The following is a 26,773-nucleotide window of genomic DNA, read 5'->3' on the forward strand; positions in this document are numbered from 1 at the left end:
AAGCGGGATTGAAGACGCGTAGAACACCGCGACGTATAAGAAAGGAAGGAATGCTATGAGATCGAAGGTACAGTGGACCTCAGTGGACTCTAAAATGAAGACTTTCTGACTCGTCAATTAAACGCTTATGTAATATAATATATGGATCTTATCACCTCTTATTATTACATTGCAATAGGTAACCTAGTTCACGAGTCCCGAAGTCACTGCGACTGTGTACGTGAGTACTAAGTGCCGCTGCTGTAACCTATCTTCCGTCTTTATTTTCAAACCGAATGGAATCAGGGCCGTCATGGAAAAAACCCCAATTGTTATTAGAACGACCTTATAAAGATGACGACGGTTTACCTCTACCCGTCGTTTTAGATATTTTGCCTGATGGTGAACACATATGGGAACCGTGCGTCTACCTGCTGAGTATATCTATCACATATCGTTGTCTTACTGTTGACAGAGTTGAGAGCCCAGGAGCAAAAATCGGAGAAGACCTCAGGCGTATTTTCCAGGAGAGAGGATTGGATTTTTTCGAGCAGCGTGAAGAACAGAGAACCGCCAAACCATTCGTGGCCCACGACGATGTGTCCGAGAACACTTCCAACCATCGAGGTGAGAGACTTGACCTACTGGACGTTAAACCCATGTCTCCAGAGGAGTTGTACAAAATGCGCATGGACATATTGCCACAGCTGCAGTAAGTTCTACTCATTTACACAGAAATATACAAAATCCATCATTGCATTAGTATTGCCCTGGGTGAAATGACACTTGCGAGAGACGTGCTTTCTCTCCTCCTTTCATCTGCTGGGCCGGCTGGATCATCACCTATCTCTGCGCTGCCACAAGATATCTTGACATCATCCTCCGTCTCTGCAACCGCCGCGATCCCATCAGTACAGTCTTTCAACGCGCAACTTGTTATTGAGGGCAAAGATGGAGCATTGCGAAAAGCTGCACAATTGCTCAAGTCTGCTGCAGATAGCGTTGAGCGTGGGAGGCTGTCAGGGGAGCGATATTGGATGGACTCTTTGAAAGTCAGGCGGCGAAATTGGGGGCTGATACCTGCCCCCCTCCCCTTTGGTGCTCCGGCGAAAAGGGGCTTCGATCGGACGACCAAGGATTTCTTAATATCGTTTGGGTTGGAAGAATGTGCGTAGTCTCGATTTTTTTTGTTTACGACCCCATGACCGGTCAACAGCATTGCCTGCCTTCCGCCGCAGGGCATTAGGGCAGTTGGCCTCATATGACACGAGCGCGGGGCCGATCACATTTTCCCAGAGACAGCGTACAATCCTTCGCGTCTCTTTGACCACCGTTGATCACTCAGGAACTAGATTCACCTCATACAATCACATCCGGTTGGAGAAAGACGTCTCTCTAGACGCAATTTTGAGAGAAGCACAACGTGAAATCGTTGAGCAAGAGATCTTCTCGATTCTCATTAAAGACGCCGGGAACTTGCCGACCGCTTCTGCCAGGGTCTCCGAGCGGCTTATTGTCCTTGAAACCGCACAAAATGTTGAACTTCGATTTGAACTGGTATGTATCTTCGACGCTCACTACACCGACGTCGTCTTGATCGTCATTTGATTTAGGTAGAAAAAGATCTAGTGGATATATCTCCGCAAGTCAGCGCGAACCCTAGTGATGAAGCAAGATGCGATTTCATTTATTCCTCGCTGCATCTTCTCCTTCTCCGCCTCCACGCATATAATAAAAGGCGGCGATTGAGTGGCGCATCTGTACGCATGCCCACCTTGATATACATGGTCCCAGCTCCCCCTGTGCTGCAGCCCATCATCGATTTACTCCAATATCAAGTGTTCTGTGAGCGGATACACGGAGAAATGAGCCAAATAGTACAAGCTCTTCAAAATGCGGGTGTCACAACAAGGTTCCACTTCGATGCGGTGAGCGAGAACGGGGATGAATTAGTGCGACTAGTCAGTGAGGATGGGCCTGGACATGTCGGGGGTGAAGCCATCATTCGGATAGATAACAGGTGAGTCTATTCACCGTGAACTCGGAATTCCCGCAAGCCTCATTCTCTTTATTGCAGTCGGACACTGCGCTTTACTTTCCATTCTCCGTCCACGCTCACTGCGCATCTCTCCCAAGCCACTCTCCCCATCTCTTCTATTCCTCAACTTACACAGCTCCTCAGAGACGAAACGGAGCAGTGTCTCCTCTCACGTATATGCCAGGTTGGAGCGCAACTCTCTGAATGCACGAATGGTACTTGGTTTGTGGATCTCCTCATGGGCCGAAGTGTGGGGAAATGGGAGGGATATGTATTGTAAGCCTTTCAGATATCTTCAAGTCCGAATATTTGGGAATTCATGATCCGAATATTGGTCAGGAATTTTCGAACGTCGTACGGAATGGATTCAGCTATCCAATGCATCGCTTCGCGCTTTCATCGTAGCGATGGTCATCCAAAATCGCACTCTGATCATTTTGATACCAGCCAGCCGACCCCTTTGTTCTCTTGGGTTGAAGAAATCATTCAAGGAGCTCTGTCGGAACGGTGAGGAGGGTACGCTGTTGCAACAACCTGCTTTTGAATCTCGAGATCCGAATATTCACCGCTTCATCATGTATCGTACGCAAAAGAATGGCAGTATATGTAACATATAACATGATTTTGGGACATGTCATGGACGAAAAATGGTGCCTGTGAAAGAGGGCTCATACATCACCGCAGAGAAGATACCAAACATCTAATCTTCATCCTCATCCTCCACGATCGCATCTCCACCAGCCTTGAAGGCCTCAATTCTTGTCTGAATGTTGGCTCTGCGCTGCTCGAGTGTGAGGCGGGGTGTCTTGAACTTGAGGCTCTCTGCCTTCCAGTCCTGAGACTTTTCTGTCGGCTTGAAGGTGGGATCTTCACGGATAGCAGCGTAAGCATTGGTATAGATTTCTTCCATGTCCTCGGAGCCAACACCATCGGCAAGGTAAGTTGAAAATTGCTTCTTGAACCTGGATCATGTAGCTTGATTAGACGGGATTCATACTCATAGCAACACGCGTACCGTTCATCGTCTTCCTCCTCCAGACTCTCCATATACTCAGCAACATGACCGCCGAAAATGTACTTCTTCAGAACCTCCTCGTCAATCTCTTTGCTCTCTGGATCGTATCCGGGGAAGCGCTTCTCGTTGTGGGGAATATGAATACCACCGTCACTGGCACCCTTGAGGGCACCGAAGACACGAGAGCCAGTAGAAGTGCGCTTGAGACCGACATCAAGGTAGCACTTGAACGGTCTCGGAGCGTCTTCATCATCCAGAGCCTCAATCAAGGAAATCGTGCCGTCAGGCTCGGTCACACCCTCATATTTGTCCGCAAGTCCAAGCTTGGTCAAGGCACGACGAGCGACGAGGAGACCAGTTGCATACGCTACATGAATGATATTGAATGTAATCATGGAATATGATCACATATGGACTCACCTGCGGTCCAGTTGGTGAGACCATGGTTGATGCCGTAACGTGGGAGCTCTTTTGAGCGAGCAGCTGCGAGGATGAAGTCACCCTGCAGACGGGCGTATACGATTTGGGCGATGATGTCCTTGTTTGTGAAGCGGACGACAAGGCGGTACTTTGGTGCATTGCTGTCATAGCGTCAGATGCTGTGCATAGACTTGAGCAAGAGCTATTGTGTACTCACTACTTGTTCTTAGCTTGGGTGACAAGCCTTTTGCGAGCGTAGTCTAAGCCCGAGTATCAACATGGTATCTTGTGATCGTAAGAAGGTTCTCACAATCGGTTTTGCCTTCTCTGCGACGGCGGTACTTGACCTGGAAGCGAGAGAAGTACGCATCGGACTTGATTTTCTTGACGAACGGCATCTAGGCAGACCAGTCAGCCCAGAGTGAACAACAAGAAACTGTGTGCATCTGAACGCAACACAGCCAATCCATCTTTGAAACGTTGATTTAATGCCTCGAGAGGCAAATAATAGAATGGACCGGCAGCATCGCTGCCAAATGTTAAAATAAGTAAGGTATAACTGACCTTGAGGAAGGCGGGGGAGGTAGTAGACGGATGACTGGGACTGGGCGAGGTGGCGGCGATGGCTAGATTACATCAGCAGAAGGCTCTCACTCGGCGTGGCACTGCGTAGGCTGACTTCATTCTCACTCACTCCCTTCCTCTGATCGACCATTCTGCGTCTTTGATACTTTGTTGGGCTTATGGATCCCTACTCCTCTCAGAACTATTATCAGCATTACCAGCAGGGCATGCCGTCGACTTCTTCCGATGTCAATCCCTATCACCAACCCTATCAAGGGCCCATGTATACTAACCCTGCTGCATCATCTTCTCATAGCGCTCCCGTTCCAGCTAACGCATATGAGTACGACGTTGGAATTCTTGCACAGCAGAGTGTGTATGTTCCCGGGGCTATGATCGACAAGAGAGGTGGTGCAGGTGGCAAGCTAGCGAAAGGCGGCAAGAGGGTGACAGTTTTGCGTAAAGGTGGAGGAAAGGTTTGGGAAGATCAGACGCTGTTGGAGTGGAGCCCTTGTGAGTTGTTCTGCTTCTCAATATCTTCAGCAGCATCGCCTAATATCTCCTTAGCATGGTTCCGCCTCTTTGTCGGCGATCTCAGCAATGATGTTTCTGATGATGTGCTGGCCAACGCCTTCAATAAGTATACATCTTTTCAGAAAGCTCGTGTCATAAGGGATAGACTTAGTCAAAAGGTTCGTCGATTACCTACATGTCTCAATGGCGTTGGCGCTGACTATGGCTCCAGGCAAAGTATGGCTTCGTAGCTTTTTCTGACCCAGAAGATTTTCTTAAGGCCTGGAAGGAAATGGACGGTGCGCGAATTAAGATATCATGCCAAAATTTTCTGCTCAACCTCTTCCTAGGTAAATATGTTGGCAATCGCCCGATCAAACTAAAGAAGGCAGAGCAGACTTCCGTGCGTCCTGTGGAAATAGGACATAGAAAGGCGAGGCAGCTAGAAAAAGATCTGAAGATGAACAGGAAAAAGCCCTATTAAATACCTGATTCGATGACTTTCCAGCCGCGTTCCAACTCACTATGCGCGATGTTTGTAAAACTATGTACACTGTGCTTCTCTTTGATTGAACATTAGATCAATGTTAGATTCAACATTGTGAGCTATTTGTGGTCGTAGCGTGTTCATCCATGTCTTACAGTCGCCTACAAAATGGCGGGCCATTCGACCAACACACTCTTACATAGGGATTTGAGCTTCTCCTTGGTATTTCCGTCATACCAAGGTCATCAGGCTGATGTGATCTGACGGATGATTCACGTGATTCGAGATCAGAGCGCCAACTCAGACCACTTGTCAGACCAAGTCCCATTCAGCATCAGAATTTTGCAACATTCTCAGCTTTAACCAAGATTCTGCCAGTTGCTCTTTCAAGTCAGCTTAGTGCTGCGTGAAGTCCTGTCGGCCCAGCGTCATTCTTCGTTCTCACCTTAGTTTCAGGCATGGATATCGACAAACTCTTCAAGGCATGTTTCTCGTGATAACACTGGGTCTCGGAAATGTAACAGTTTGCTTAACTTTAGGTACCTAAATTGCCTACTGGTGGAAATAAGAGACGGATGCCCGATGCGCCCACTCCAGAGATGCTCAAGAAGATGAAGTTTGATCAGCTGTCTCCAAACAGGTCATCTTCCAACGCTGCGCACAATGTCTCGTCTCCCGCCCGACCTACTCGCAACCCAAGGGCTACGACAGTCGAAGACGAAAAGGAGCAAGATGCTGGAATGGATGATCGTGATTTTGCTCCTGGCGGTGATGCGGATTATTTCGCAGAAGAGGATGAGGATGGACGATTCTTCGGGGGAGGCTTGACCACTGAGCAAAAGGAGATTCTGAATATCTTTGACAGCATTGGGACGGAGGGTGTAGACGATGTGCGTGGTCCTATACTTAGTGTGTTCAATCTCATCAATCTCATCATCTCCTACCGTCAGACGGAGGCTCTGTCCATTACGGGAGTCCGCAAGCTACTCTTGCGTTTTGAGAGAGCTTCAAATAAAAACCAGGACCAAAGGTCCAAGTACCCTGATGATCCCACAAAGTACTACTACTCCTCATTCTATGAACATATCAATCTAATATCAGCACCTTTAGATTCATCGACTCAGAGGCTGATTTAGACAGCGTCATCAAGTCTTTGCTTCCTCTCGCCCAGGTGCCAAGACTTGCGTATCCGGAACTTATACGCTCTGGTCAAGTCGCCACCATTGTGGGCCTTTTGAGTCACGAAAACACCGATATCGCTCTGGATATCATAGAACTCATCCACGAATTGACAGACGAAGATGTGGGAAATGAGGGTGAGACTGACGAGGAGGATGGGGAAGGCCAGGAGGCCGTTTTGAAGACACTAATTGACGCCTTGGTAAGTAAAACTCATCATATCATCTATGCCTACGACCCAATCCTTTCTGATAGTTAGATCATTCGATATTAGAACTGCTCGTTGACAACATGTCCCGTTTCAACGAAACAGAAGAAGCAGACCGACAAGGGATTTATCATGTCTTAGGTATGTCGCTTAACATACGAAACAAGGCTATCTTGAATTTGATCTCGTTCAGGCATATTTGAGAACATAGTCGGATCGAATCCACAAATGGTCGAACAGTTGGTATCGAAGACTGATCTGTTATCATGGCTTCTCAACCGTGTACAATCTAAAGCGCACGATGATAATCGTGGCTATGCAGCCGAGTTCCTGTCGATTCTTTTGCAAAGCAGTCGCTCTAACAGATTAGAGCTGAGCAGGAAAGATGGTATCGAAGGTCTTCTGAAGGTTGCTTCGGTACGTCTTCATCATCTCGAGACTGCTGTCTCTGCTCAAGTTTTCAATACAGCAATATCGACGTCGTGACCCTGTCGATGCCGACGAGACCGAGTTCATGGAGAATATCTTCGACTCAATCTGTTCTGCACTCGGCGAACCTGAAAACAAAGGTCTATTCCTCAAGAGTGAAGGAATTGACCTTCTTGTCCTGATGATGAAGTATGTAGAGTTATGGATTGATGCTCAACTCTTAGTCTTGACCCCTGGTTCATCGCCTAAGGGAAAAAATGCAATCTCGATCACGCGCTATCAAGACTCTGGACCATGCTATGTCAGGTCAAGCAGGCACAGAAAGCTGTGAGGTATTCGTAGAGGCATTAGGGTTGAAGCACCTTTTCTCAGTGTTCATGGGTAGGGTAAGAAGCTCATCCGGTCTTCACTGCCTATATTGTCATGCAACTTTCATTTACAGGCACCCAAAAAGCAAAAGGCAAACTCGCCGCCTGCGTCGGAGGATACCACTCACACATTAGGCATCGTATCTTCCCTATTTTCTAATCTCCCATCCGAATCATCTGCGCGGATCCGTCTTCTCGCGAAGTTCGTCGAGAACAATTACGAGAAGACCGACAAGCTACTCGATATCCGAGAGAGTGCACAAACACGATTGAAGGCAGTCGACAAAGAAATCGATGAGGAAAAGCAAGTCCTTATCGCAGAAGAGGGCATTGACAACAACGATGAAATATGGTACCTCCGACGATTGGAGACTGGATTGTACACATTGCAAACGGTGGACTATATCCTTGCCTGGATTATCATGGAGGATGACGGTGTACGAGTTCTTTGTTTCGCCCTCGTGTTTGTCTCACTAATTCCTTTGTAGATTCGGGCACATATAAAACAAATGATGGACCGCCGCAGTCGCACATTTAAAGACATCGCTTCAACATTACGGGTCTACCATGAAAATGTTAGCGAAGACGATGTCGATAGTGAAACATCCGACAGCGTACATTCGCAAAGGGAGATTCTACAGCATCTGATTACCTTCCTTGAGGATTCATAGCATTACCCCTACTGTACATATATAATCATGATAGTCCTATCATACTTTTTGTGAATGCAGCAGGCATAGTTCAGAGCTGTATAATTATGCCACAGACAACGCTGTAGAAGCAAAAAGCATGTCTAATGCGCCCTTTGCTTTGACGAGCTCCTTTTGGAATTGAATCTCTGCAGCGATTTTTCTCTGTAAGCGGAGGAACAATGAATCGATGAGGGGGGATTGGCCCAAAATTGGCGTATACATATCTGAAGAATAGAGTATTAGAGCATATAAATGCGGAACAGCACTTGATAGACACTTGCCCACGACAACCCCTGCCATATCGCAGACCATTTCTCCAAACCGTGGGTCGGCCACATGTTTCAATAGTAGTCGAAGAATAGGCTCGAGTAGAACGTCATCGCGACCCGCAAGAGCACTCCGCAAACCATCTCGGTGGATTAGTTCTTGAATGAGAGCGAACGTTGTCGTCGGAGGGACTTGCTATAAACACAAATATGAATGGTGTAAAACTCAGAAGAAAAACATGGCACACCTTTCGCAGTACAGAGTCTAAGGCCGCGGTGTATTTGAACGCCTTCAGCAATCTGTCATACTCCCTCAACCTCTTCTTTCTCTTGCTTTCCACTTTAAATTCATCGACGTCTCGTACCGGTTTGGATTTCGTTTTGTCCTTCGAACGAAGCCGGCCAAGGTTAGAGATGGAAGTTCCTAGGAAAGAATCAAAAGACCCTGCGCGAAGAGAGGCTGCAGAATATGGTAGATCGGAGATGGCAGCCTCCGAGGCTTTTGGCTCACGTCTGCGGACTGACAAGGTGCCGTCGGACATGCCAACCGCAATATGCGTCTCATCCGGCTAAAGAAAAGAGTTTGAACTTTTCTTGTCTGGATAGGCTTTAGAGTCACGTACAGAGATATCGAGGCATAGTACGGGCGCTGGATACCGCATTGTGTGGACAACGTTAAAGTTGCCCACATCGTAAACTTTCACCATATGATCCAGACCCCCTGTAAGTAATCTGGACGCATTGGAATTAAAGGCAAGTGAGGTGACTGTCTTTTGATGGTTTGAAAGTGCGCGTATGCATCTGCCGCCCGCAACCAGATCCCATACGCGTAAGATAGAGCCAGCTGCAGACAGAGCAATCGTCCCGGAAGGGAACATGATCACTTGTTCTACAGCTACAGCTCCACAGTTTCCATCTGCAGAGCTGGCACCCATCGACAGTTCGCATTCTCCTGTTCGTGAGTCGAACAACCGGACCGTTCCGTCGTAAGAGCCGGTTAGAATGAGGTAGGGATCGGTCGAAGACACATGGCCTGAGCGGACGTAGTCTGTGTGTGCCTCGAAAGTGGTGATGGTTGATTGTGAGGGAACGTCCCATAGCCTGACCGTCGTGTCGTCGGAGCAGGACAAGACCTGTGTTTGGTTTAGAGGAGAAAATTTGGTTACATGGACGGGCTGCTTGTGACCGTCAAGGGTGCGAAGAATTGCCCTGGAGTTGACGTCAAAAATCTACATCTCATAAGAGATATGTCAAAGAAAGAAGAGGAAAGCACATACCTGAATCAGTCCACTATCATCTCCAGCGACAAGTAGCTTGCCGTCAGCACGTATACATCCACTGCGCGCGACGTCCTTGAACCGTGAGATGGTCTTGGTGATCTTCTGCGTTCTTGGTGCATATATTTGCACGCGTGTCGCTGCTGTGACCGCATACCGGTGCGGTTTGGAAGAGGCAAAATGCACAGAGGTGACCGGAGCATATTCCTTGACGAATACAGGGTGCTTGAATTGTCGCCAGTATCGTGATTCTGCACTATGCTTTTGAGGCGCCGGACGCGCACGTTTTTGAACAACGACGGGCTGATAGTCCATCGCTGCGTCGTGTAGGCGAGCTCGCTGTCGGTGTCGACCTCGAAGGCAGGAACACTGCAGGAACCTTTGCCTTCGATCACGTGCATTCGGCGATTGGCGAGATCAGTGTCAGAGATCATCCTCCTGTTTTTCTCGTCTGAAACTCCTATCCTAACGCGTTGTACATCCCCCCCCTCCCTTTCTACCCCTTCTATATATCCTTCAAAATGTTGTTGTACTCTGACTTTCTGACCGACGATGAGATGTTCTCCGATGCCTTCCCCATGTAAGCTCCTTTTTACCTGATCACTAGAGAAACTGATATATAGAAATACAGAAAACTTATCGACGGTATCGTGTTCGAGGTCGATTGCCAGTTGATCACCATCAAAGCTGGAGCCGACGTTGATATTGGTGGGTTATGCGCTAACTACATCGTCTCCGCCACTTAAAAAAGATGAAGGCGCCAACCCCTCTGCTGAGGATCAGGAGGATGCGCTCGAGGAGGGCGCTACCCAAGTCAACAACGTTGTCCACTCTTTCCGGCTGCAGTCGACCTCCTTCGATAAAAAGTCGTTCCTTACTTATCTCAAGGTATCCAGAATTCATCCATCTCACACTGTAGAAATCCTGACCCGCCGGATCGCAGGGGTACATGAAGGCCGTCAAGGGCAAATTGGCTGAGACGAATCCTGATCGTGTCGAGGCTTTCGAGAAGGGTGCCCAGGCCTTCGCTAAAAAGCTCGTCGCCAATTTTAAGGATTATGAATTCGTGAGCATCTTATCTGGCCGTTCGAGAATTGTCCTCACCTCCACTTACCGTAATCAGTACACCGGCGAAAGCATGAACCCTGATGGCATGGTTGCTCTCCTCAACTACCGTGAGGACGGCGTTACCCGTAAGTCTGTAATATATTGCATAGACATCTGATGCTAACGTCAACGTCCCTAGCTTACTTCACGTTCTGGAAAGATGGTCTCAAGGAAGTTAAGCTCTGAGAAAATAATCGTGTTGATCTCTTTGTATTACTCTTCTATGGTCGTGTCTGGTTAGGGGGTCATATAGGATTTCTAGCATCACGCAGGATTAAATTCCCAGTTGTATGGATCCATTCACGACGACGTGCGTTCAACGTTCGAGAATTCCATGGAAATTGTCCGAGATCCAATACACGAATGCTACGACTACCTGATACCTAACCCAAACCAATCCAGGTCACAATTCGTCGTGATGCTGGTCGACAAGAACAGGGGGTGCCGACTGGTTATGCACAGGAACGCTTGCATCCAGAGAATTCTTGGCGTTCTCCTCGACGAAGGCGACAAGACTCTCCAAAGAACGGTCACCTTCATAATCCAAAAATTCACGAGAACCGGCAGGTTTGAACTTGAGAGTTGGGAAACCAGCAACACGGAATGGAACCGAAGGGGGGAGATCGTTCTCCGTAGCCTCCATCTTGGCACTGAGAGGAGATGAGTCTCGGTCAAAATGAGGCGAAAGTGTAGTAACCCACATAACAACACGGTCCTTCAGAGTGCTGTATTTTTCGCCGAGGCTGTCCCAAGTGGGCTTCAAGCGCTTGCAGTGCCCGCACCTATAAACGATTTGTAAGTGAGATTTGGTGCTATCAAATATTCATAGCTTACCATGATGCATAGAATTCAACGAAAACATCCTTCTCATCATCGAATACTATTTGCTCGAACTCCTTGCCGACAAGGTTGTAGACCGGCTCGTCCTGGCTTTCAGGAACGGGCTGGCTCTTCAATTGAGGCTCCAACTTGCCGGCATTGAAAAGATCAGTCCACTCCTTGATATTCTCTGCTGTGAAGTCTTTGCTCTGATCGAGGGGATATTTGAGCTGTTTGGTCAGATCCTGAACGACAAAGCTAGGCCACTTCGCCTCAGGGAGGTTGAGCGCCTTTGCGTGATCGCCGAACTTGATGGCATCGATCCAGACAAAATTGATATGTCCACGGTTCTCCGCGGCGATAGGCTTCACGGTCTCGATGATCTCGTCTTTCCTTGAGTCCGTGGGATCGAGGAAGACATAGGCAAGGGGTTTGCCACTCTGGGCGTAAACCATGTAGTTCTCTGCGTTGACTTCGTCAATGGTGGGAACGGAAAGATCCTTGATCCAGCCTTCTAGTTCTTCGACGTTTGCGGAAGAGATGGGATAAGGGTATGTCGTCTGAGGCTCGTCGAAACTACGGTAGAGAACAATGGCGGGCGGTGTCACACCAGCAGCCTTCGCAGCCTCTGCATCAGTAGAGATACCGAAAAGATAATCATCTCTATGCTTTTCTGCAGTTGCGCTGAACTCAGGTCCGGGGGCCTCCGCAGAAGAAGAAAGGAATGCGAGGGCAACGACCTTGTCTGCTTTCTTGAACTCTTCGAAATTCGCAACCGTTACTGCAGACACTGCGGGCAAGGATTGTCTTGAAACGACGTTTCAAGTCAGCTGCAATCCAATCGACACAAGGTCAGAACCGTACTTGATCATGTAGCTGATTATCCCATCCGCTTTTCTGGGCCCAGTGTAGTCGGTCGGAGTACCGTTGCGGAAGACCTTGAGGGTGCTGAGGAATGATCGGGTTAGAATCCACACCACACAATTTGGGGCAGTAATGAAATAAGACACCGACGGATAACCTTGAATGCCATGCTCCTGGCAAAGGTCTGCCTCATCGACGCAGTTCACTTTGGCGATCTTGATGCTCTTCTCCTTGAGAGCGGTGGCAGCTTCCTCATAGTGAGGCGCGAGTGCCTTGCAGTGGCCACACCTGTCTAGCAAGTTGAGAACCCGGGCGTGCAAACCTCAAGCAAGTACGAACCAGGGTGCAAAGAACTCGACGAGCATGATAGATTCGTGGTTGACCACGGACTGGAAGTTAGACGGAGTCAAATCAATGACGTCCGACGCGCCCTCGGCGACGGCGAGGGACGCAAGAAAGAGTGACGACGCCGACGAAAGAATGGACGAGAGACGCATGGTCGTCCAAGTTGAGGGGGGTAGAATGACGAAAACCTTTGGCTACGTGGGGGGCTACAGCTTGTTTATAAAGCGGCCTCCTGATGCTTTGAACTGACGTGTCAGTGTCACCACGGAGGCGCTCATCGGAGTTCTTTTCGGTGTTAATTCTCCATAATACAGGTCTCCGGGGTCTTTCATGCCCGAGGCGTGCCCGACCCTCTCAACAAGGCAACCACGGGCGGCTCGCTCATAGTCGAAACTCATTACAAGCATGTCAGCATGCATGAGATGCATGGTCTCCCATTAAGCTCCCAACAGAGAGATATTCTTATAGAATACTCCTACGTGTCCTTTCCAAATCCATCTGCAGCTCGACAACTGCTGTCAAGCACGAGATCAGTCATCTGGGGGGCCCAGATTACAATTGTCCGAGGTCGAAGTTACTCCCTGTCTGACGGCCGTCCCCGTACTGCCTTACAGTCATCTGGAAAGGCCGTGGTGGAGGGAAGTCGGTCGGAAAAAGATGAGAACCAGCGTTAGGCGGAGGTGACGGGACTGAACGAACCCATAAGTATCACAATCCTCTATATGGTGATCAGGGACTTACTCTTCCGAGATGTTTTCGCGGTCCCATTCAATGCGGGCATCGATGACATAGGCCTACTTGGTGGTAAGGTAGGCGCAGCACCAGTCGACGATGTTCTATTTTGAACAACAGACGTTGGAGGCGAGGCGAGGCTATGTCGCATTGGAGAGACTGAGGACGGGTTGAGTGGTTCTGCTTCAGGCACCACTCTCGGCTTCACCGGAGGAGGGGTGGGAGCTAAAGGCGGGGATGGTGCGCTGTTCATGGCAGGAAGCTTTCGAGTTGGAGGATCTGGAACTGCCCGAAATGGCGGTGTGAGTGCGGATGAGATGGGGCGAACGGGCGGTAGTGGGGCGGACGATGTTGGCCGTGCAGGAGGTGGAGGTGGAACAGCTGGTGTTGATCGAGCGGGAGGTGCGGGTGCGGCAGAAGTAGGTCGACCAGGCGGTGCGGGTGCGGATCGAGGGGGAGGAGGGGGCGGGGGCGCTCTTCCGGGAAGAGTGGGAGGCCTACGATTTGGTAGCGCAGGTGCGTGTGAGGTAGGACGCGGCGGAGGAACTGGCCTTGAAGGAGAAGAAGGTAATGATGACGGCGACGATGGTGACGAAGTTCGGTGAGGAACTGCAGGGGCAGGACGTGACTGCGGTGATGCAGCACGCCGTGGTGGAATCGGTCTTCTTGGAGGAAGCGGGGCGCTGGATCCATTGACTGAAGGTGCAGGAGGTGGTACAGGAGGTGGTGGTGCACGTGCTGGAAGACTGGGCGCGCTTGGAATAGGCGGAGCAGGCGCCGAGGGTCTCTTGGGCGTCGGTCTATTCGGAGTCGGCGGTGACGAGGCGGGAGGTGTAGGAGAGGGCGTAGATGGCTTCGGAGAGGGAACGGTACGCCCCGGAATGGGAGGCGGCTTGCCCAGGACCGGTGGCTTTCCTGCGTTGCGCCATGAGTACATCGAGAGGAAGTGGAAAATAAGACATACGCACCTAGACTGGCCTTATCGGTAGCCTTCAGCTTCGGCATGCCTCCTGCAAAAAGCCCGCCCAGTTGAGGCGGCCCCCCACTGCCCACAACTGACGGAGGGGCGGGACCCCCTGCATCGCCCACACGCGCCGCACCTCCACCTTTCGGCGCGTCGATCAACGGTCCACTGCGGTCGCGAGTTTGTGCTTTCTTGAGAGCTTTTCCAGCCTGAATTTGTTTCAAGAGCTCGCTAGATGCCATAGTAAAGAAGGAAGAGCGGTGTGGTGGAAGGGAAAGCGATTACTGCCTAGATAAGCACTTATCTATCAGAGTTATTTAATTTCACAGAACTGGGTTACATAGAACAGCTTCAAGGACCCACCAATATGATCAATGTTAGAAAAATAAATTGTACAAAATTATTCGAAGGACAATTGCCGAGTAAATTATCTAGGACAAATAAATAAAACAGGCAGACACATACTCGACCGCTGCGAAAACGACGTCAATTCTATGAGTAACAATTATTACAATTGGGTACAGTAGTGAGCACAACGGATCATGAAAGTCATATGCAAGGCCACGTCATCTCCCCAATGCATGAAACCAGAGCGCCAGCCAATAAAGTTGGCAATCACAATGGGCGTGGGAGAGGCCTGGGACCCTTAACTGAACCGATCCCATCAGACTTGAATCTATTAGGATGTGATGGAGACGAAGAGGGCTCTTCCACGTAGCGGAGAGGCGGTGGCGGTGGAAACAATGGTTCACCAGGCGAGATCTGCGTCAGAATTGATCTGCGCCCAAATGTAGGGGTCCGAGGCACATGTGGATGATTGCTCGCTTCATAAATGTCCGGGAGGCGATCTGGCATATCTGGAATGGTGGTCCACGATTGGTGGCGGAAGGAACGAGACGGTGAGGACACCATGGACCGGCGGGAATAGAGACTAGGTGTTCGCGCTGAAGGAGCACCACGTCCCTTCGTCCGATCCTTCCGTGATGCTAGCCGTATGATATCGGAACCAAAGATAGTTGACCCTGGACTCCGCGCAGATAGCAATGTGTTTCCAGGGTGAATAGAGGCGGTGTCAGCAACGGATGGGCTGGGACTAAGGGACAACGATTCCACGTTCACAGTTATTTTCGGCCTACTGCGAATGGGAAGGCCTTCGGGCTGTGGATAAGTCTCCCAACTTTCTGCAAATTGTGCTTGAAAGGGCATGATCCTCTGCTGTATGTTACTGGGTGACGCCTGTGATGCAGACGGGAAAGAACTTCCAAGGCCATTCTCTGTGTTCGAAAGAGGGAAATGCAATTTCTCCGGTGTACGAACATCAGGCTGATCAACATGATCTGCGCTTTCCGAATAAACATGTGAGCTAGTGCTGATTCCAGACGTCGGTCTCCAGGATCGACTCTCATTGCTGTCGTTTTGAATGGAAGACGAAAAGTTATGAAAGGAGGCGAAGGGCCATGGAGCAGCTGTTGTATTGGCGGCAGATGGAATTGTGGGACGCATGTCAAGAAACGAGCGAGCTGCTGGTATTTCCATATGAACAACAGGTAATGGAGTATTCTTCCGCGCATTGAAAGCAGCTGAAAGCAGGCTATAAGGAGGAAAACTACGAGGAAGTGGATTCGGATGACTTACCGAGTACAAGAATGGCACCGATGCTGAAGGGAATATATTGAGCGAGAGTATTAGTCTTCGTAGAGTCCGGGACAATAGTTAAGATATCGAGAAGAAGTAGACTCCCTGCCTGAACGAGGTGGACGTCTTCAAGAGCCGTAAATGCAAGATGGCGAGGTGCGGACAACAGAATAAATCGGACAATCAAGTAGACCTCGAGGATGATGGTGATGAGCGACATGAGTAATGAGGTGGGCAGGTAGCTGCAATGCTTGTCAGGACGGAGATCACTTAAACGACACGAAGATAGACACACGGTTTTCTGAAACACACAAATATGGACGATGGTGCTACACGGCTGAGTATTGCAATATGAGGACGCCCAAACAGTCTGAGTGCATTATATCACTCACTAGACCAGTCCAATGCCAGCAGCAATATCCCCAAATATGAGAGCTACAAAAAAAAAAACAAGCACGGAATCAGAAACCTGACCTTGATAACGCAGGTGGACTGGTGGAGCTCACCAAAAACGATCGCCAGGCATGCTAAAATCAACCAAAACTCCCATCGCAGGACATGACGACGCTTCAATTCGAAGCCAAGGAGGAGAAGCCCTATAATTCGAGCCCCTTGTGATGCGATATCTCCAAAAGCTATGACAAATGCTTCAGAGTCTTGAGTTAGGTGAATGAATCATTAAGTCATACGTAGAAGGTACCTACCGCACGACGTCTGAGAAGTTTGACCGGGTCCAAAACTCAGGAGAGAGAAGAACTGCGACAGACTCGCTATTCCAAAAGAAACCGATAGAAGGAAAGTTAGCGTGGCAGACTCCTCTCGTCGGAGCCGTTCAATGCTGCCAGCATTGCGAGTGTACCACGGGTCGTGTTTACGATCGGCAAGGTACTCCGTGCGCTCTCGCCCAGCTTCTATGGCCGTGACCGGCCGCCCACCAGGGTGCGCGTGCGCAAATAGCCCCTTGCACCTTCGCACTTGTATCCTCATGAAAGCCGAATCTTGAACATAATGCAGACTGCTGAAAAAAGCCCAGCCTAGAAAGAAGGTAGATATTGACCGGCTTCTCCTGAAGGTGAGCTGCCCATCTCAATGTGGCAATTGTACGTGTACTTACAAATCAGGATGGTCGAGAAGTTCGCGAATAGTAGAATCCAAGTCTTGTACATCTGTTGAAGGGAGCAAAATAGACTGCACCATATCTGCTGGGCGCCTGGCACCAGACAGATTGAGGCTGGAGGTAGTGGTTTTCGAGTGAGCTGGCACGGAAAAGAAGGGGTGGAGCCTCGGAATGGTCCCCAGATGTGAGACCTGCTCGAGAATCTTGCAGGGAATTAAGCGGAGGGGTTATTAATATCCGCCTTGGAAGCTAGCGCTTTGTAGACCCGCCCGCGTCCGGAGAAAGAACTTGAAACCAGAAAAAGCCACCAAGGAGTGAGCCTCTGAGGGTATATTGCAGCATTTTTGGATCGTTATATAGATGATCATGCATCGCGACAAGGGACGAAAAGCTGTAACATCATTATCCATCAACGGAATTATTCTGCCCGTGGCGGCAAATTGTGGTTGATCACAGCCTTCAAGCGCTAACATGGTCGAAGTAGTACAGATCCGAATGCGGACAGCGCTGGACAGCGTCGATGTTTCTGGTACGGTTTGCAGCAAGAGTGGAACGCCTCGCACGTACGTAATGGCCATAGATGAGCCTTCCAGGGTCCGTCATAATTTAAGTTACTTATAGCAGAACAGGAGTTGCCAGTAACATTTGACACTGATCCATCTGTCGTATGCGGTTGCTATCATGAACTTATAGCTTTACACTCAAAGCAAAGAATGGAACTACAAATCCCATGATGCTTCACATACACACAGAACATCTCAGAGACGGTGGCCACCCCGAATAAAGCCTTCCGTCTGTCTGAAGCTATTGATCTGCACCTCGCTCTCTAACATCATCTGTAAAATGGCTTGAGCTCGGGACAGTAGTTCACGAAACCGTGGCGCACCTCCTCTGCCATGTTGTAAATGTCTGACTTAGGCCTGTTGTACATCATGGAATTGGCGAACATTAGATACACGTCCCTCTGGAACTCCGCGGAGTTTGAGATGGCTCCATCTTTAATTCTTGTTTTGATCGTCTTCAGATCCATTGGGCGCTTAACAATCTCGTGGTAATCTGGAGCCTCAGAGTTTTTAATTGGGTTGTGAAATATGTTGCCGTTTCGATGTTGGGAGATTTGCGAATGGAGCATAATGATGACACTTTGGAATTTTTTGACTGCCTGCGTTGTTTCGTGATTGGGTGCACGAGTAAGCCGCCTACGCGAAGGACCTGCGTTCATCGCTGTGCACTGGGTCAGGAAGGCAACAAGCCCAAGTATGAAGATACTGACTTCCATCGTCATCCTCGGCGACCTGTGAATCCTCTCTCGCTTTCTTCTTTTCTCGCTGTGACTCGATGGAGTCAACCTCGGAAGCCTTGCGTTTACCTGTAACGACATCAGGCTAGCGGAGTGTGTGATGGCAGAGCGACTGACTGTCTCGAGGAATCTGGTCGGCTTTATCGGCTTCGTCTGAGGGCAGCTCTGGCGTCCGAGCTTCCGTTTCAACAAATGCCTGTATTAGGCCAACGCCAGGACTGACCCTCGCAGTCTCCGTCTCGATATCCCGTTCATGCTCTAGGGAAGGGACATTCTCTGCTTCTGGACAGATGCGATTTGAATATTAGCAGCTGAACGTCGCAGAGCAAGAAACGCCGACCGTAATGACTGCCCGTCTCCAGGCTCGGGTCGGGGTCATCTGCCTTAGTCTCGACCGAGAGAGCGCCCCCTTGCTGGGATGTATCAAGTGGCGAGGTAGCAATCTCCGGGATTGGCGAGTCTAGTGTATGATCCTCGTCTGTCGTAGGTTCAACCATTGTTGCGTCTTCGATGGGTTGAACATTGGCAGAAATCTCTGGTTGTCCTCGCGCCTCTGAAGTTTCACGAAGGTCGCCTACTTCTTGAACCAGATTTGGTTCGATTGGTTCGATTATTTGCATATCGGCCTGCTTCGTATCATCTGCCTCAAGCAATGGTTCTTCGTGCTGCCAGACATGTTCGTCGAGCTTTCAAGAATGAAGTCAGATAGAAATGTAATTCATACCTGCACTAGAGGGCTTGGAGGACTGACTTCCTGCGAAGTTGTTGCATCCTCGCCAACGAATTGATTACTTTCTAGTTGCTGCAATGGAACGAACGTTTATTGAGCGAACACAACGAACACAGTGTGATATGAAGACTGACTTCTGTTTCGTTGGACAGCGGCTCGTCGGGTCCACTTGCGTTCAAACCTAGATCAGTTTTAATTCTGTCATCCCATGTCCCAGACCTAATGGCGTCAATTTCTGCGACAACTGTCCTGGAGATCGGTGAATCTCACTATACCGAGCTATGATTGTTCTTGCTTACTTGAATCTCACCTCCTCTGCAGCGATCAATTCACGGATTTCGAGTAGGCGTGCTTCATACATGTGCCGTGCTAGCTTCAAATTGGAAGTACCTGATGAAATCTGAGAGTGGTAGAAGAACGCTGCAAGAAAGATGCTTACCCCGTCGTGCCATGAGGTCAACGTCAGAACTTTAATAGCCACTTCAACGAAGATCGACATGTTGGGCATGCAAGGCATGCTCACCTCTCTAAGCCTGCATCATCCATCAAATGAAGATATATTTCCTGACATGACTTAGACAACAACAGAAAATATTGAGCTGCATGTAGCACAACCAAAGTAAGCGAACAAGCTAACTTCAGGCGTGAAGAAATTCTTTGGGCGAGACAATAAAGGGTGATCGGAGAGGATTTGAGAGACGCCAGGCCATGCGCCTGATCCAAGTTCGTAAACGGCCTGAGCAAAAATTAAGCGTTCAAGCTTGTTGAGATCGAGCGGGTCGAAGGGAATGGCTCGAGGAGTGGAGGCCATGTGCGTCACGCTATTAGGTGACCGACGCAGAGTGACTTTGATGCCGATGGCGGTGCAACCACCGGCCGAGACCGAACGCTTTAAGTGCGTCACCCCATGCGGTTGCTTGTTTGCTCTCGCCTCTCACCATGATCCTCTCCACTATCGCCCCCCTGTTGCTGCTTCCTTATGTCGCCGCTGGCGGCGTACACAAGCTCAAGCTTAAGAAGCTACCGCCAGTGTCCAGCAATCCCGCTTTAGAGAGTGCATACCTCGCAGAGAAGTATGGCGCACAATCTCCAGCACAGATGCCCCTTGCGGGCTCAGGTGGTGCAGGACGTCGCATTCGCCTCGCGCGCCCCGGGGAGAACGAAGAGGACTTGTATTGGACTCAAAGAGAGCAAGTCCTGAATGGCGGACATGGCGTTCCTCTCACTAGTAAGTCGTGTTGTTGGCGCTTGCTAGACGCCCCTAAGGACGATTTTAGATTTCATGAATGCCCAGTATTACACTGAGATCGATATCGGGACTCCGGCTCAAACAGTTAGTGCTTGAACTTGATGGAAAGAAGCCTTTGACTGACCCCTGTAATAGTTCAAGGTCATACTGGACACCGGGTAAGATGCTCCCGTCAACTGATAGTTACATGACTGACCGCGGGTCCAGTTCGAGTAACCTCTGGGTGCCAAGCACGCAGTGCACATCAATCGCTTGCTTCCTTCACACCAAATATGACTCTTCGTCGTCGTCGTCATACAAGGCCAACGGTTCTGCATTTTCAATCCAGTATGGCTCCGGTTCCATGGAAGGCTTTGTCTCCCACGACCACCTGAAATTCGGTGACTTGCTGATTAAGGAGCAAGCCTTTGCGGAAGCTACCAAAGAGCCCGGTCTTGCCTTCGCCTTCGGCAAGTAAGTGAGATTTTCTGTTAGACTTTGGATATTTTCGTCTAATAGCTATTAGGTTCGATGGTATATTGGGTCTAGGATACGATACCATCTCAGTCAACCACATCACTCCTCCGTTTTATGAGATGGTCAACCAGGGCTTAATCGACGAGCCCGTGTTCTCCTTCCGCTTGGGCTCTTCAGAGGAAGATGGCGGCGAGGCCGTGTTCGGTGGTATCGATACAAGCGCCTACACTGGCAAGATTGACTACGTACCCGTTCGCCGCAAGGCCTACTGGGAGGTAGAGTTAGAGAAGGTTTCTTTTGGCGACGACCAACTCGAGCTGGAGAATACCGGTGCTGCCATTGATACTGGTACGTGATATTTCAAATGTTTTCCTTTCTTGAAATAACGAATATGTGATTAGGCACTTCTCTCATCGCTCTTCCTACCGACGTTGCGGAAATGCTTAACACGCAAATCGGTGCCAAGAAGTCTTGGAATGGCCAATACACGGTTGACTGTTCCAAGGTCCCCGCCCTGCCTGACCTCTCTTTCTACTTCAACGGCAAGGCGTACCCGTTGAAGGGCACTGATTACATTCTCGAAGTACAAGGAACGTGCATTTCCGCATTCACTGGCCTCGATATCAATCTGCCCGGAGGTGCACTGTGGATCATCGGTATATACATTTCGCTATGTTCAGTCAATTCACAAAGGAACTGATCTCCGTATTTCGTCCTAGGTGATGTCTTCCTTCGCCGCTACTTCACTGTCTATGATCTCGGAAGAGATGCTGTCGGTTTCGCAACAGCTGCATGATTCTCATGAACCCTTTATGATGTTGACATCGTGGCGCCAGTCTCCCTGTACTAAGTACCCTGTCTCAGGATCCTGGGTACTAGATGGATACGATACCGTTGTACAATATAACGCCTCTTGCCTCATAATGTTCACCAGTCTTCATCACAATGTTCTTTTCCGTTAACAATTATAAGATTGCCACGATCTAATCCCAAGACAGGAGTAGTCGAGATTTACCCTGCATAACATAAGCGATCATTTTACTCCACATCTCAACGTTTCAACCTGACCAGTCCCCGACCAGCCTCGCCAATCTATCCAGGCTCTCGACGCTGAAAAACTAACTCCACAACAACGACTCTTCATTGATGTACTGCATCTTTGTGTTTTGAGGATATTACTGTTAGCTCTTCACTCGTCGCGATGTTTGTTCAGATCATCATACTCATCTGATGGCCTTGAACTGCTGTCAGACTCCGGCATCTGAGTAGGAGTGCCTACCACCTATCTCGCTCGACGATGTCCCTCGTATCCGAAATGAGTTCATCTCGCAGTGATCCTCCGATCAGCGATGACAAATATTGGAAAACTTGGACGAGACATCCTAGCACTGTACTCGGGAGAGCATCGACGGCTCGATCAGCGCGTTGGAAGCGAGACATTCTATCTCATCTATCTGAATTAGAATTGGACATTGCGAATGTCCTTGGAGACGACACATACGGGCATACTGGGTGAGTTTCGTGGTCCTATGAGGAAACGGTGGAATGACTGTGCCTGTGTTGTCTGATATAATTGTCCTCAGATGTGTGAATGCATTGAGTTGGGCGAAAGATGGACAGCTGCTTTTGAGTGGTGGCGATGATACAACGTATGTGTTTCTGGTGGATAGGCTTCTTGTTACAATGCTAATACCTATGTACAGCGTTCGTCTATGGCGAATAGACCAGGGCGAGACCGCTCAGCAATACCCTTTCGTCTGCCAAGGCACTGTGCAAACTGGACACACGGGGAATATCTTCAATGCTCAGATGTTACCCTCTTCTAACCGAATGTAAATCAGCTTCTCTTGATACATGGTATAACTTGATGTATCATATATGCCGTGGTTAGAGCGACAGTCGCCGGAGACAAACAAGTACGCGTGTTCGACGTCACCGACACCATTTCACAGCCTGCAAACCCCCTGGAGGCCGATCGGGGTACTCAGGCTTCACATCTTCGAGTGCTGCGATGTCATGCAGGTCGCACCAAACGGATTGTGACAGAACATAGTTCAGATCTGTTTCTTACTGTCGGGGAGGTATAGTTGACGATACGCATCGAAATTTTCTTTGCTCAAAACAATGTACAGGATGGTACAGTGCGCCAGCACGACCTGCGAGTCCATCACGTTTGTCGATCGGGACGGTGTCCACCTCCTCTAGTCAAAGTCCCCCATGAATTATCGACGCTTGCCCTGTCGCCATTGACGCCGTATGAATTCGTGGTTGCGGGTGACTCACCCTATGTTCGTGAAATCTTGTTTTCCCTTGGCCATTAGTTCACCTTTATTTCCAGGGCTATCTCTTTGACCGTCGACAGACGGGCAGATTCATTCAAGAAGAGTGGGGAATACTTCCTACTGGGGATGATGTAACAACCTGTGTTCGACGCTTTGGTAGAAAGTCCATGGGACCCGGCGAGCGGAAAGGCCATGAGCATGTTACGGGCGCTCGTATGTCAACGAGGAACGGTCACGAGGTCTTGTTCATCTATTGTCTGTGTTTATAGCCCTACTGACATCGAAGCAGGTTCTTCTGTGTAAGTGTTATTTTGCATCAACAAAAACTCGCTTTACCTATTCTTTTTCAAGCTTATAGCGCCGATGCGGTGTACCTCTATTCGACTCGGGACGATGTTGTCGATTCTTCAGGATCTTCGACCCCACCCGCCGTTGTAGCTCCTAATACCAAACACAAAGTTCAGGTGGCCAACCAACCTTCCGAGGATCTTATGGAAGGGATCGAGTCCGAGTGGTCTGCCAGCGATGCAGATGTGGTTGATTCCGACCCAGAAATCCAAGGGAACTCATCTTCCGGTGATCAGACAGACATCTTTGAAGATATCGAAGAATCCATAAATGACGGGATCCCGGTATTGCATGGAACCCTCCCTGTAATCTACCCTCGGATGTGCTTCGCGGGAGCATGTAATGTGCAAACTGTCAAAGATGGTGCTTATATTTTACCTTGACGTCAATGTTCGATAGCTCACTTTATGCCCTAGTGAACTTCTTTGGTCCTTCAGACGAGTTCGTCGTCTCAGGATCGGATGATGGTAATTTCTTCGTATGGAGAAAGACCACAGGCGCATTGCACGGGGTGTACGAAGGCGATGGAAGTGTCGTCAATGTTATTGAAAGCCACCCGCATCTTCCTTTGGTCGCTGTTAGTGGCATCGACACGACAGTGAAGGTGATAGTCTGGCCTTCACTTTCCACTCATGTATTGACGTAGCCTCTTGTCCTCAGCTGTTCGCACCTGTGCAACACTCGAGTAAATTCTCGAGAATGAGTGACGCTGAGAGCATCGTGTCTCGAAACCTGGAAGCCGCTTCCCGGGAGGAGAACGAATACTCAGCATTGTTCAACCATTATCGGTTGATGCTTGGGGAACTCGGGCGCCATTATGGCGAAGAAGGGCAGCCCGGGTGTACGTTCCAGTGATATTTCGTTTTGGGCTTCGGGTCGTTTATCGTATAGTGTACTGTTGGACTTTTGTATTTACATTAACCCCACCGCTATGGACTAGTGATGTTTTTCGAGAGCGAGCGTGAGTACTAATTTGGCAAACCGCTCAAAGCTTGAATTAGGTCAGAACTTGACCACGACTGAGGTCACTGTTGTTGCTTTCAGGGAATGCTTAGTCTCTGCCTTGTCTTTCTTGTGATGTCTTTCTTGTGATCGATACATCGCTACCAAACGTTTTGCATATGCTTGAGGGAGGAATTTGCGGAGAATGTAGGGAGAGTTGAATTTGGTACATGTCGGGCAGGGACAGTCACGTCAGACGCTCGCAGGCTTTGGGACGGACGCCTACCACAAAGTTTCAAAGATCATCAACATCAACAGTGTGTCTCTCCTTGCATCTCCTCTGCTTGCACAGCTCGTAACAGCGCACATCACGAACGTTGTGCTGCATCTCTGAAGAAATCCTTCTTCCTCGTTATGTAAGTTTTGTTCGGTATCACCGCCTCGAGCGTTCATAACTGCGTGGACCCTCCTACTGAGCGTCTTGTTCATGCGTCAACTTGGCGCCCTTTATATTTTGTTCGTCAGTTGCCCTCGCTCTCAAGCAACCCCTTGCAAGTTCTCAGGGTAGTCAACCCTCATCTGGTCACAAGACTTTGCTTGGCCGCTGTCCGTTTCGGTTGACCAGTCTCCAGCACGAAAACGTCGTTCTGATCGCCTCTCTCCTATATTCGTGCCACACAAGACAAGCCACAAGGCGCACATGCAAACACCTTACGCACGGTCAAGAGGACATAGAGGGTCGAGCGTTGACGACGACGAAGGGTCTTTGCCGCTCTTAGTATCACGGGTGGACGAGCAGCATGCGGAGCCGTTCACGCATCCACATCCATTTTCTCATCCGAAAGAGTCTTATAGGCCGTCACCCCGAGTCCCTGCATTTGACGCAAGAGGAGAAGGCTCGTCGTCTTGGAGCCGTCGGGAAAGTGACGATTGGCACCCTGCAGATGTTGTTCCCTCACGCGAACCGTACGACAACGACTTGTACCGTCACGGGGCTCGAGATAATTTTGAATTCTCTGACTCAAGAAACAACGGTGGGTGGAAACGTGGCGCTGGCGACGTTCGCTATGCTTCTTCTGGCAGAGAGTGGACTGAGCGTCATGACGATTTTGCATCCACGCCCTTTCATGACCCCAACAACTGGGTACCTTCCACGACTCGTCACGAGGATCAGATGTCCAGTCGTGGACAGTGGTCTGGTAGCCGAGTTGACTCGGGCGAGCGTGAGGGTCAGGGATGGCAAAGAGACGAACAGAGAGACGGTAGAGGGCAGATATGGAGGGGCGACTCATGGGAGCCACCACGGCAGGACAATCGACGTTCCAACCATTGGAAGCGACGAAACTCGCAAGACGATCACTCACAGCGCGGCGGAGATGACCGTGCATGGCAGCCTTCCGCTTCGTGGCAGTCGTCGTCCTCTCGAGTCAGCAATCAAGGCCAACGGGCCAACACCAGTCGTCGCAATCAGTATCAAAATCGAAACAGTAAGGGTAGCAGGAAGGGTCGACAAAATAATCCACAGCAACCTCAGCAGCAGCAACAAAAGCGAGATTGGAGGCACGATGATGGGCAGTTGAATAAGTGAGTTTCATGTCACGATCGTATCAATATCATGGAAATGACTGTATGACTTCTAGCTGGACGAGACGAGATCTGAATGGGAGAAATGCTCGTTCCCCTGCGAAACAACGCCCTCTTCATCGCTCAGTATCACGGTCACGATCGCCAGCCGACTCGTATCATTCCCGCCGTTCCTCGCGAGGGCGGTCAATGTCTCGTTCTCGATCACCCTCCAATCATCGGCGGAGAGATTCTAGTACCACGGAGGCTCGAAGCCGCAGTCCTATTCACAAACAACCTCATCGAAAGCGGTATTCTCCGTCGCCCGCTTCGTCGCAACGCAGTCACGTCAGTCGGGGTCGTAGTCATGGTCGAGCTCGAAGTCTTTCGGATATGTCGACTTCGAGCGGCGGTAGTAGTAGGAGCCGAAGCATGAGCATGAGCCCTCCGCCTAAGGCGAAGGCCGTTCACCGTCTTCCGGTCACAAAACCAGCTTCCGATATCAAGTCTACCAACAACAAAACTAACACGAATCGAAATCAAGCTAAGTTAATTCCGCTTGACAATGGCTGGCCCAAGAGAGACAAGGGTCATGCAAATGGTTATTCTACCGACGTACGTTCACATATTCATGAGTCGGACATATGTTCTCGTCTCACTCAAAAATATAGCATCCCACCTCTTCCGAGGCTTCACATGACTTTCCGACTTCCGACTTTTCTATGCCCCCTCCCGCTCTCCCCGCCGCGGCCACAGCTACACGCACTGTACCGGTCATCCGACCGTTGTCTCCCGAGATTGTAAAGCCTTCATTGGTTTCCCCACTGAGAATAGCTGGCTTCAGACCAATAGGCCAAGCGAGTTCCGCTGTGAAGCGTTTCTTCC

At 49.6% G+C, this 26,773-nt stretch overlaps 13 protein-coding genes across 13 annotated transcripts; 6 read left to right on the forward strand and 7 right to left on the reverse strand.

The window, feature by feature from the left end:
- Positions 1-275: 275 nt before the first annotated feature.
- HETIRDRAFT_444020 (uncharacterized protein) lies at positions 276-2,924 on the forward strand (the record flags this gene model as incomplete). Its single annotated transcript, XM_009545401.1, has 7 exons — positions 276-400; positions 455-691; positions 743-1,146; positions 1,196-1,536; positions 1,593-1,999; positions 2,057-2,293; positions 2,357-2,924. 7 exons carry the CDS (start codon positions 276-278, stop codon positions 2,526-2,528), a joined length of 1,923 nt encoding a protein of 640 aa, XP_009543696.1. The 3' UTR covers positions 2,529-2,924.
- Positions 1,271-3,850, reverse strand: HETIRDRAFT_408220 (uncharacterized protein; the record flags this gene model as incomplete). Its single annotated transcript, XM_009545402.1, has 8 exons — positions 1,271-1,536; positions 1,593-1,997; positions 2,055-2,293; positions 2,357-2,979; positions 3,033-3,399; positions 3,453-3,613; positions 3,670-3,712; positions 3,763-3,850. The coding sequence occupies 5 exons, from the start codon at positions 3,848-3,850 to the stop codon at positions 2,718-2,720; spliced, it is 921 nt and encodes a 306-aa protein (XP_009543697.1). The 3' UTR covers positions 1,271-1,536; positions 1,593-1,997; positions 2,055-2,293; positions 2,357-2,717.
- A 297-nt stretch (positions 3,851-4,147) lies between these two features.
- HETIRDRAFT_381266 (uncharacterized protein) lies at positions 4,148-5,137 on the forward strand. The gene is made up of 4 exons (XM_009545403.1): positions 4,148-4,529; positions 4,584-4,708; positions 4,762-4,828; positions 4,880-5,137. Exons 1-4 carry the CDS (start codon positions 4,196-4,198, stop codon positions 5,011-5,013), a joined length of 660 nt encoding a protein of 219 aa, XP_009543698.1. The 5' UTR covers positions 4,148-4,195; the 3' UTR covers positions 5,014-5,137.
- A 215-nt stretch (positions 5,138-5,352) lies between these two features.
- Positions 5,353-7,929, forward strand: HETIRDRAFT_62638 (uncharacterized protein). The gene is made up of 10 exons (XM_009544972.1): positions 5,353-5,498; positions 5,556-5,906; positions 5,967-6,073; positions 6,127-6,401; positions 6,455-6,544; positions 6,597-6,820; positions 6,873-7,021; positions 7,083-7,218; positions 7,275-7,637; positions 7,689-7,929. Exons 1-10 carry the CDS (start codon positions 5,475-5,477, stop codon positions 7,869-7,871), a joined length of 1,902 nt encoding a protein of 633 aa, XP_009543267.1. The 5' UTR covers positions 5,353-5,474; the 3' UTR covers positions 7,872-7,929.
- Positions 7,930-7,955: 26 nt separating this feature from the next.
- On the reverse strand, positions 7,956-9,750 carry HETIRDRAFT_313064 (uncharacterized protein; the record flags this gene model as incomplete). Its single annotated transcript, XM_009545404.1, has 5 exons — positions 7,956-8,116; positions 8,168-8,354; positions 8,407-8,727; positions 8,782-9,387; positions 9,436-9,750. 5 exons carry the CDS (start codon positions 9,748-9,750, stop codon positions 7,956-7,958), a joined length of 1,590 nt encoding a protein of 529 aa, XP_009543699.1.
- A 138-nt stretch (positions 9,751-9,888) lies between these two features.
- HETIRDRAFT_381272 (uncharacterized protein) lies at positions 9,889-10,898 on the forward strand. Its single transcript, XM_009545405.1, has 6 exons — positions 9,889-10,015; positions 10,067-10,143; positions 10,193-10,323; positions 10,379-10,501; positions 10,559-10,628; positions 10,682-10,898. Exons 1-6 carry the CDS (start codon positions 9,957-9,959, stop codon positions 10,726-10,728), a joined length of 507 nt encoding a protein of 168 aa, XP_009543700.1. The 5' UTR covers positions 9,889-9,956; the 3' UTR covers positions 10,729-10,898.
- On the reverse strand, positions 10,812-12,798 carry TRX10_PDI (protein disulfide isomerase family, redox active TRX domains). The gene is made up of 6 exons (XM_009545406.1): positions 12,565-12,798; positions 12,376-12,513; positions 12,226-12,309; positions 11,377-12,168; positions 11,244-11,324; positions 10,812-11,192 (listed from the first exon to the last, which is right to left on the reverse strand). The coding sequence occupies exons 1-6, from the start codon at positions 12,720-12,722 to the stop codon at positions 10,946-10,948; spliced, it is 1,500 nt and encodes a 499-aa protein (XP_009543701.1). The 5' UTR covers positions 12,723-12,798; the 3' UTR covers positions 10,812-10,945.
- A 442-nt stretch (positions 12,799-13,240) lies between these two features.
- HETIRDRAFT_449575 (uncharacterized protein) lies at positions 13,241-14,508 on the reverse strand (the record flags this gene model as incomplete). The annotated part of the gene is made up of 5 exons (XM_009545407.1): positions 13,241-13,259; positions 13,312-13,364; positions 13,425-13,442; positions 13,511-14,217; positions 14,271-14,508. The coding sequence occupies 5 exons, from the start codon at positions 14,506-14,508 to the stop codon at positions 13,241-13,243; spliced, it is 1,035 nt and encodes a 344-aa protein (XP_009543702.1).
- A 227-nt stretch (positions 14,509-14,735) lies between these two features.
- On the reverse strand, positions 14,736-17,433 carry HETIRDRAFT_432982 (uncharacterized protein). The gene is made up of 7 exons (XM_009545408.1): positions 17,016-17,433; positions 16,606-16,961; positions 16,408-16,548; positions 16,294-16,336; positions 16,197-16,238; positions 15,902-16,143; positions 14,736-15,846 (listed from the first exon to the last, which is right to left on the reverse strand). The coding sequence occupies exons 1-7, from the start codon at positions 17,096-17,098 to the stop codon at positions 14,882-14,884; spliced, it is 1,872 nt and encodes a 623-aa protein (XP_009543703.1). The 5' UTR covers positions 17,099-17,433; the 3' UTR covers positions 14,736-14,881.
- Positions 17,249-17,491, reverse strand: HETIRDRAFT_170449 (uncharacterized protein; the record flags this gene model as incomplete). Its single annotated transcript, XM_009545409.1, has 1 exon — positions 17,249-17,491. The coding sequence occupies one exon, from the start codon at positions 17,489-17,491 to the stop codon at positions 17,249-17,251; it is 243 nt and encodes an 80-aa protein (XP_009543704.1).
- Positions 17,492-17,776: 285 nt separating this feature from the next.
- Positions 17,777-19,859, reverse strand: HETIRDRAFT_472349 (uncharacterized protein; the record flags this gene model as incomplete). The annotated part of the gene is made up of 11 exons (XM_009545410.1): positions 17,777-17,854; positions 17,905-18,242; positions 18,292-18,387; positions 18,436-18,594; positions 18,659-18,983; positions 19,043-19,120; positions 19,183-19,297; positions 19,348-19,438; positions 19,488-19,516; positions 19,572-19,621; positions 19,686-19,859. 11 exons carry the CDS (start codon positions 19,857-19,859, stop codon positions 17,777-17,779), a joined length of 1,533 nt encoding a protein of 510 aa, XP_009543705.1.
- Positions 19,860-19,971: 112 nt separating this feature from the next.
- HETIRDRAFT_34412 (putative aspartic peptidase A1) lies at positions 19,972-21,738 on the forward strand. Its single transcript, XM_009544871.1, has 7 exons — positions 19,972-20,276; positions 20,326-20,381; positions 20,433-20,455; positions 20,505-20,750; positions 20,803-21,101; positions 21,155-21,409; positions 21,473-21,738. Exons 1-7 carry the CDS (start codon positions 19,988-19,990, stop codon positions 21,547-21,549), a joined length of 1,245 nt encoding a protein of 414 aa, XP_009543166.1. The 5' UTR covers positions 19,972-19,987; the 3' UTR covers positions 21,550-21,738.
- Positions 21,739-22,298: 560 nt separating this feature from the next.
- On the forward strand, positions 22,299-24,238 carry HETIRDRAFT_170452 (uncharacterized protein; the record flags this gene model as incomplete). Its single annotated transcript, XM_009545411.1, has 9 exons — positions 22,299-22,402; positions 22,457-22,585; positions 22,645-22,834; positions 22,886-23,041; positions 23,092-23,274; positions 23,325-23,334; positions 23,387-23,746; positions 23,800-23,987; positions 24,044-24,238. 9 exons carry the CDS (start codon positions 22,299-22,301, stop codon positions 24,236-24,238), a joined length of 1,515 nt encoding a protein of 504 aa, XP_009543706.1.
- Positions 24,239-26,773: the final 2,535 nt, after the last annotated feature.

This window comes from Heterobasidion irregulare, assembly GCF_000320585.1.
Source record: "Heterobasidion irregulare TC 32-1 unplaced genomic scaffold scaffold_03, whole genome shotgun sequence".
NCBI lineage: Eukaryota > Fungi > Basidiomycota > Agaricomycetes > Russulales > Bondarzewiaceae > Heterobasidion > Heterobasidion irregulare.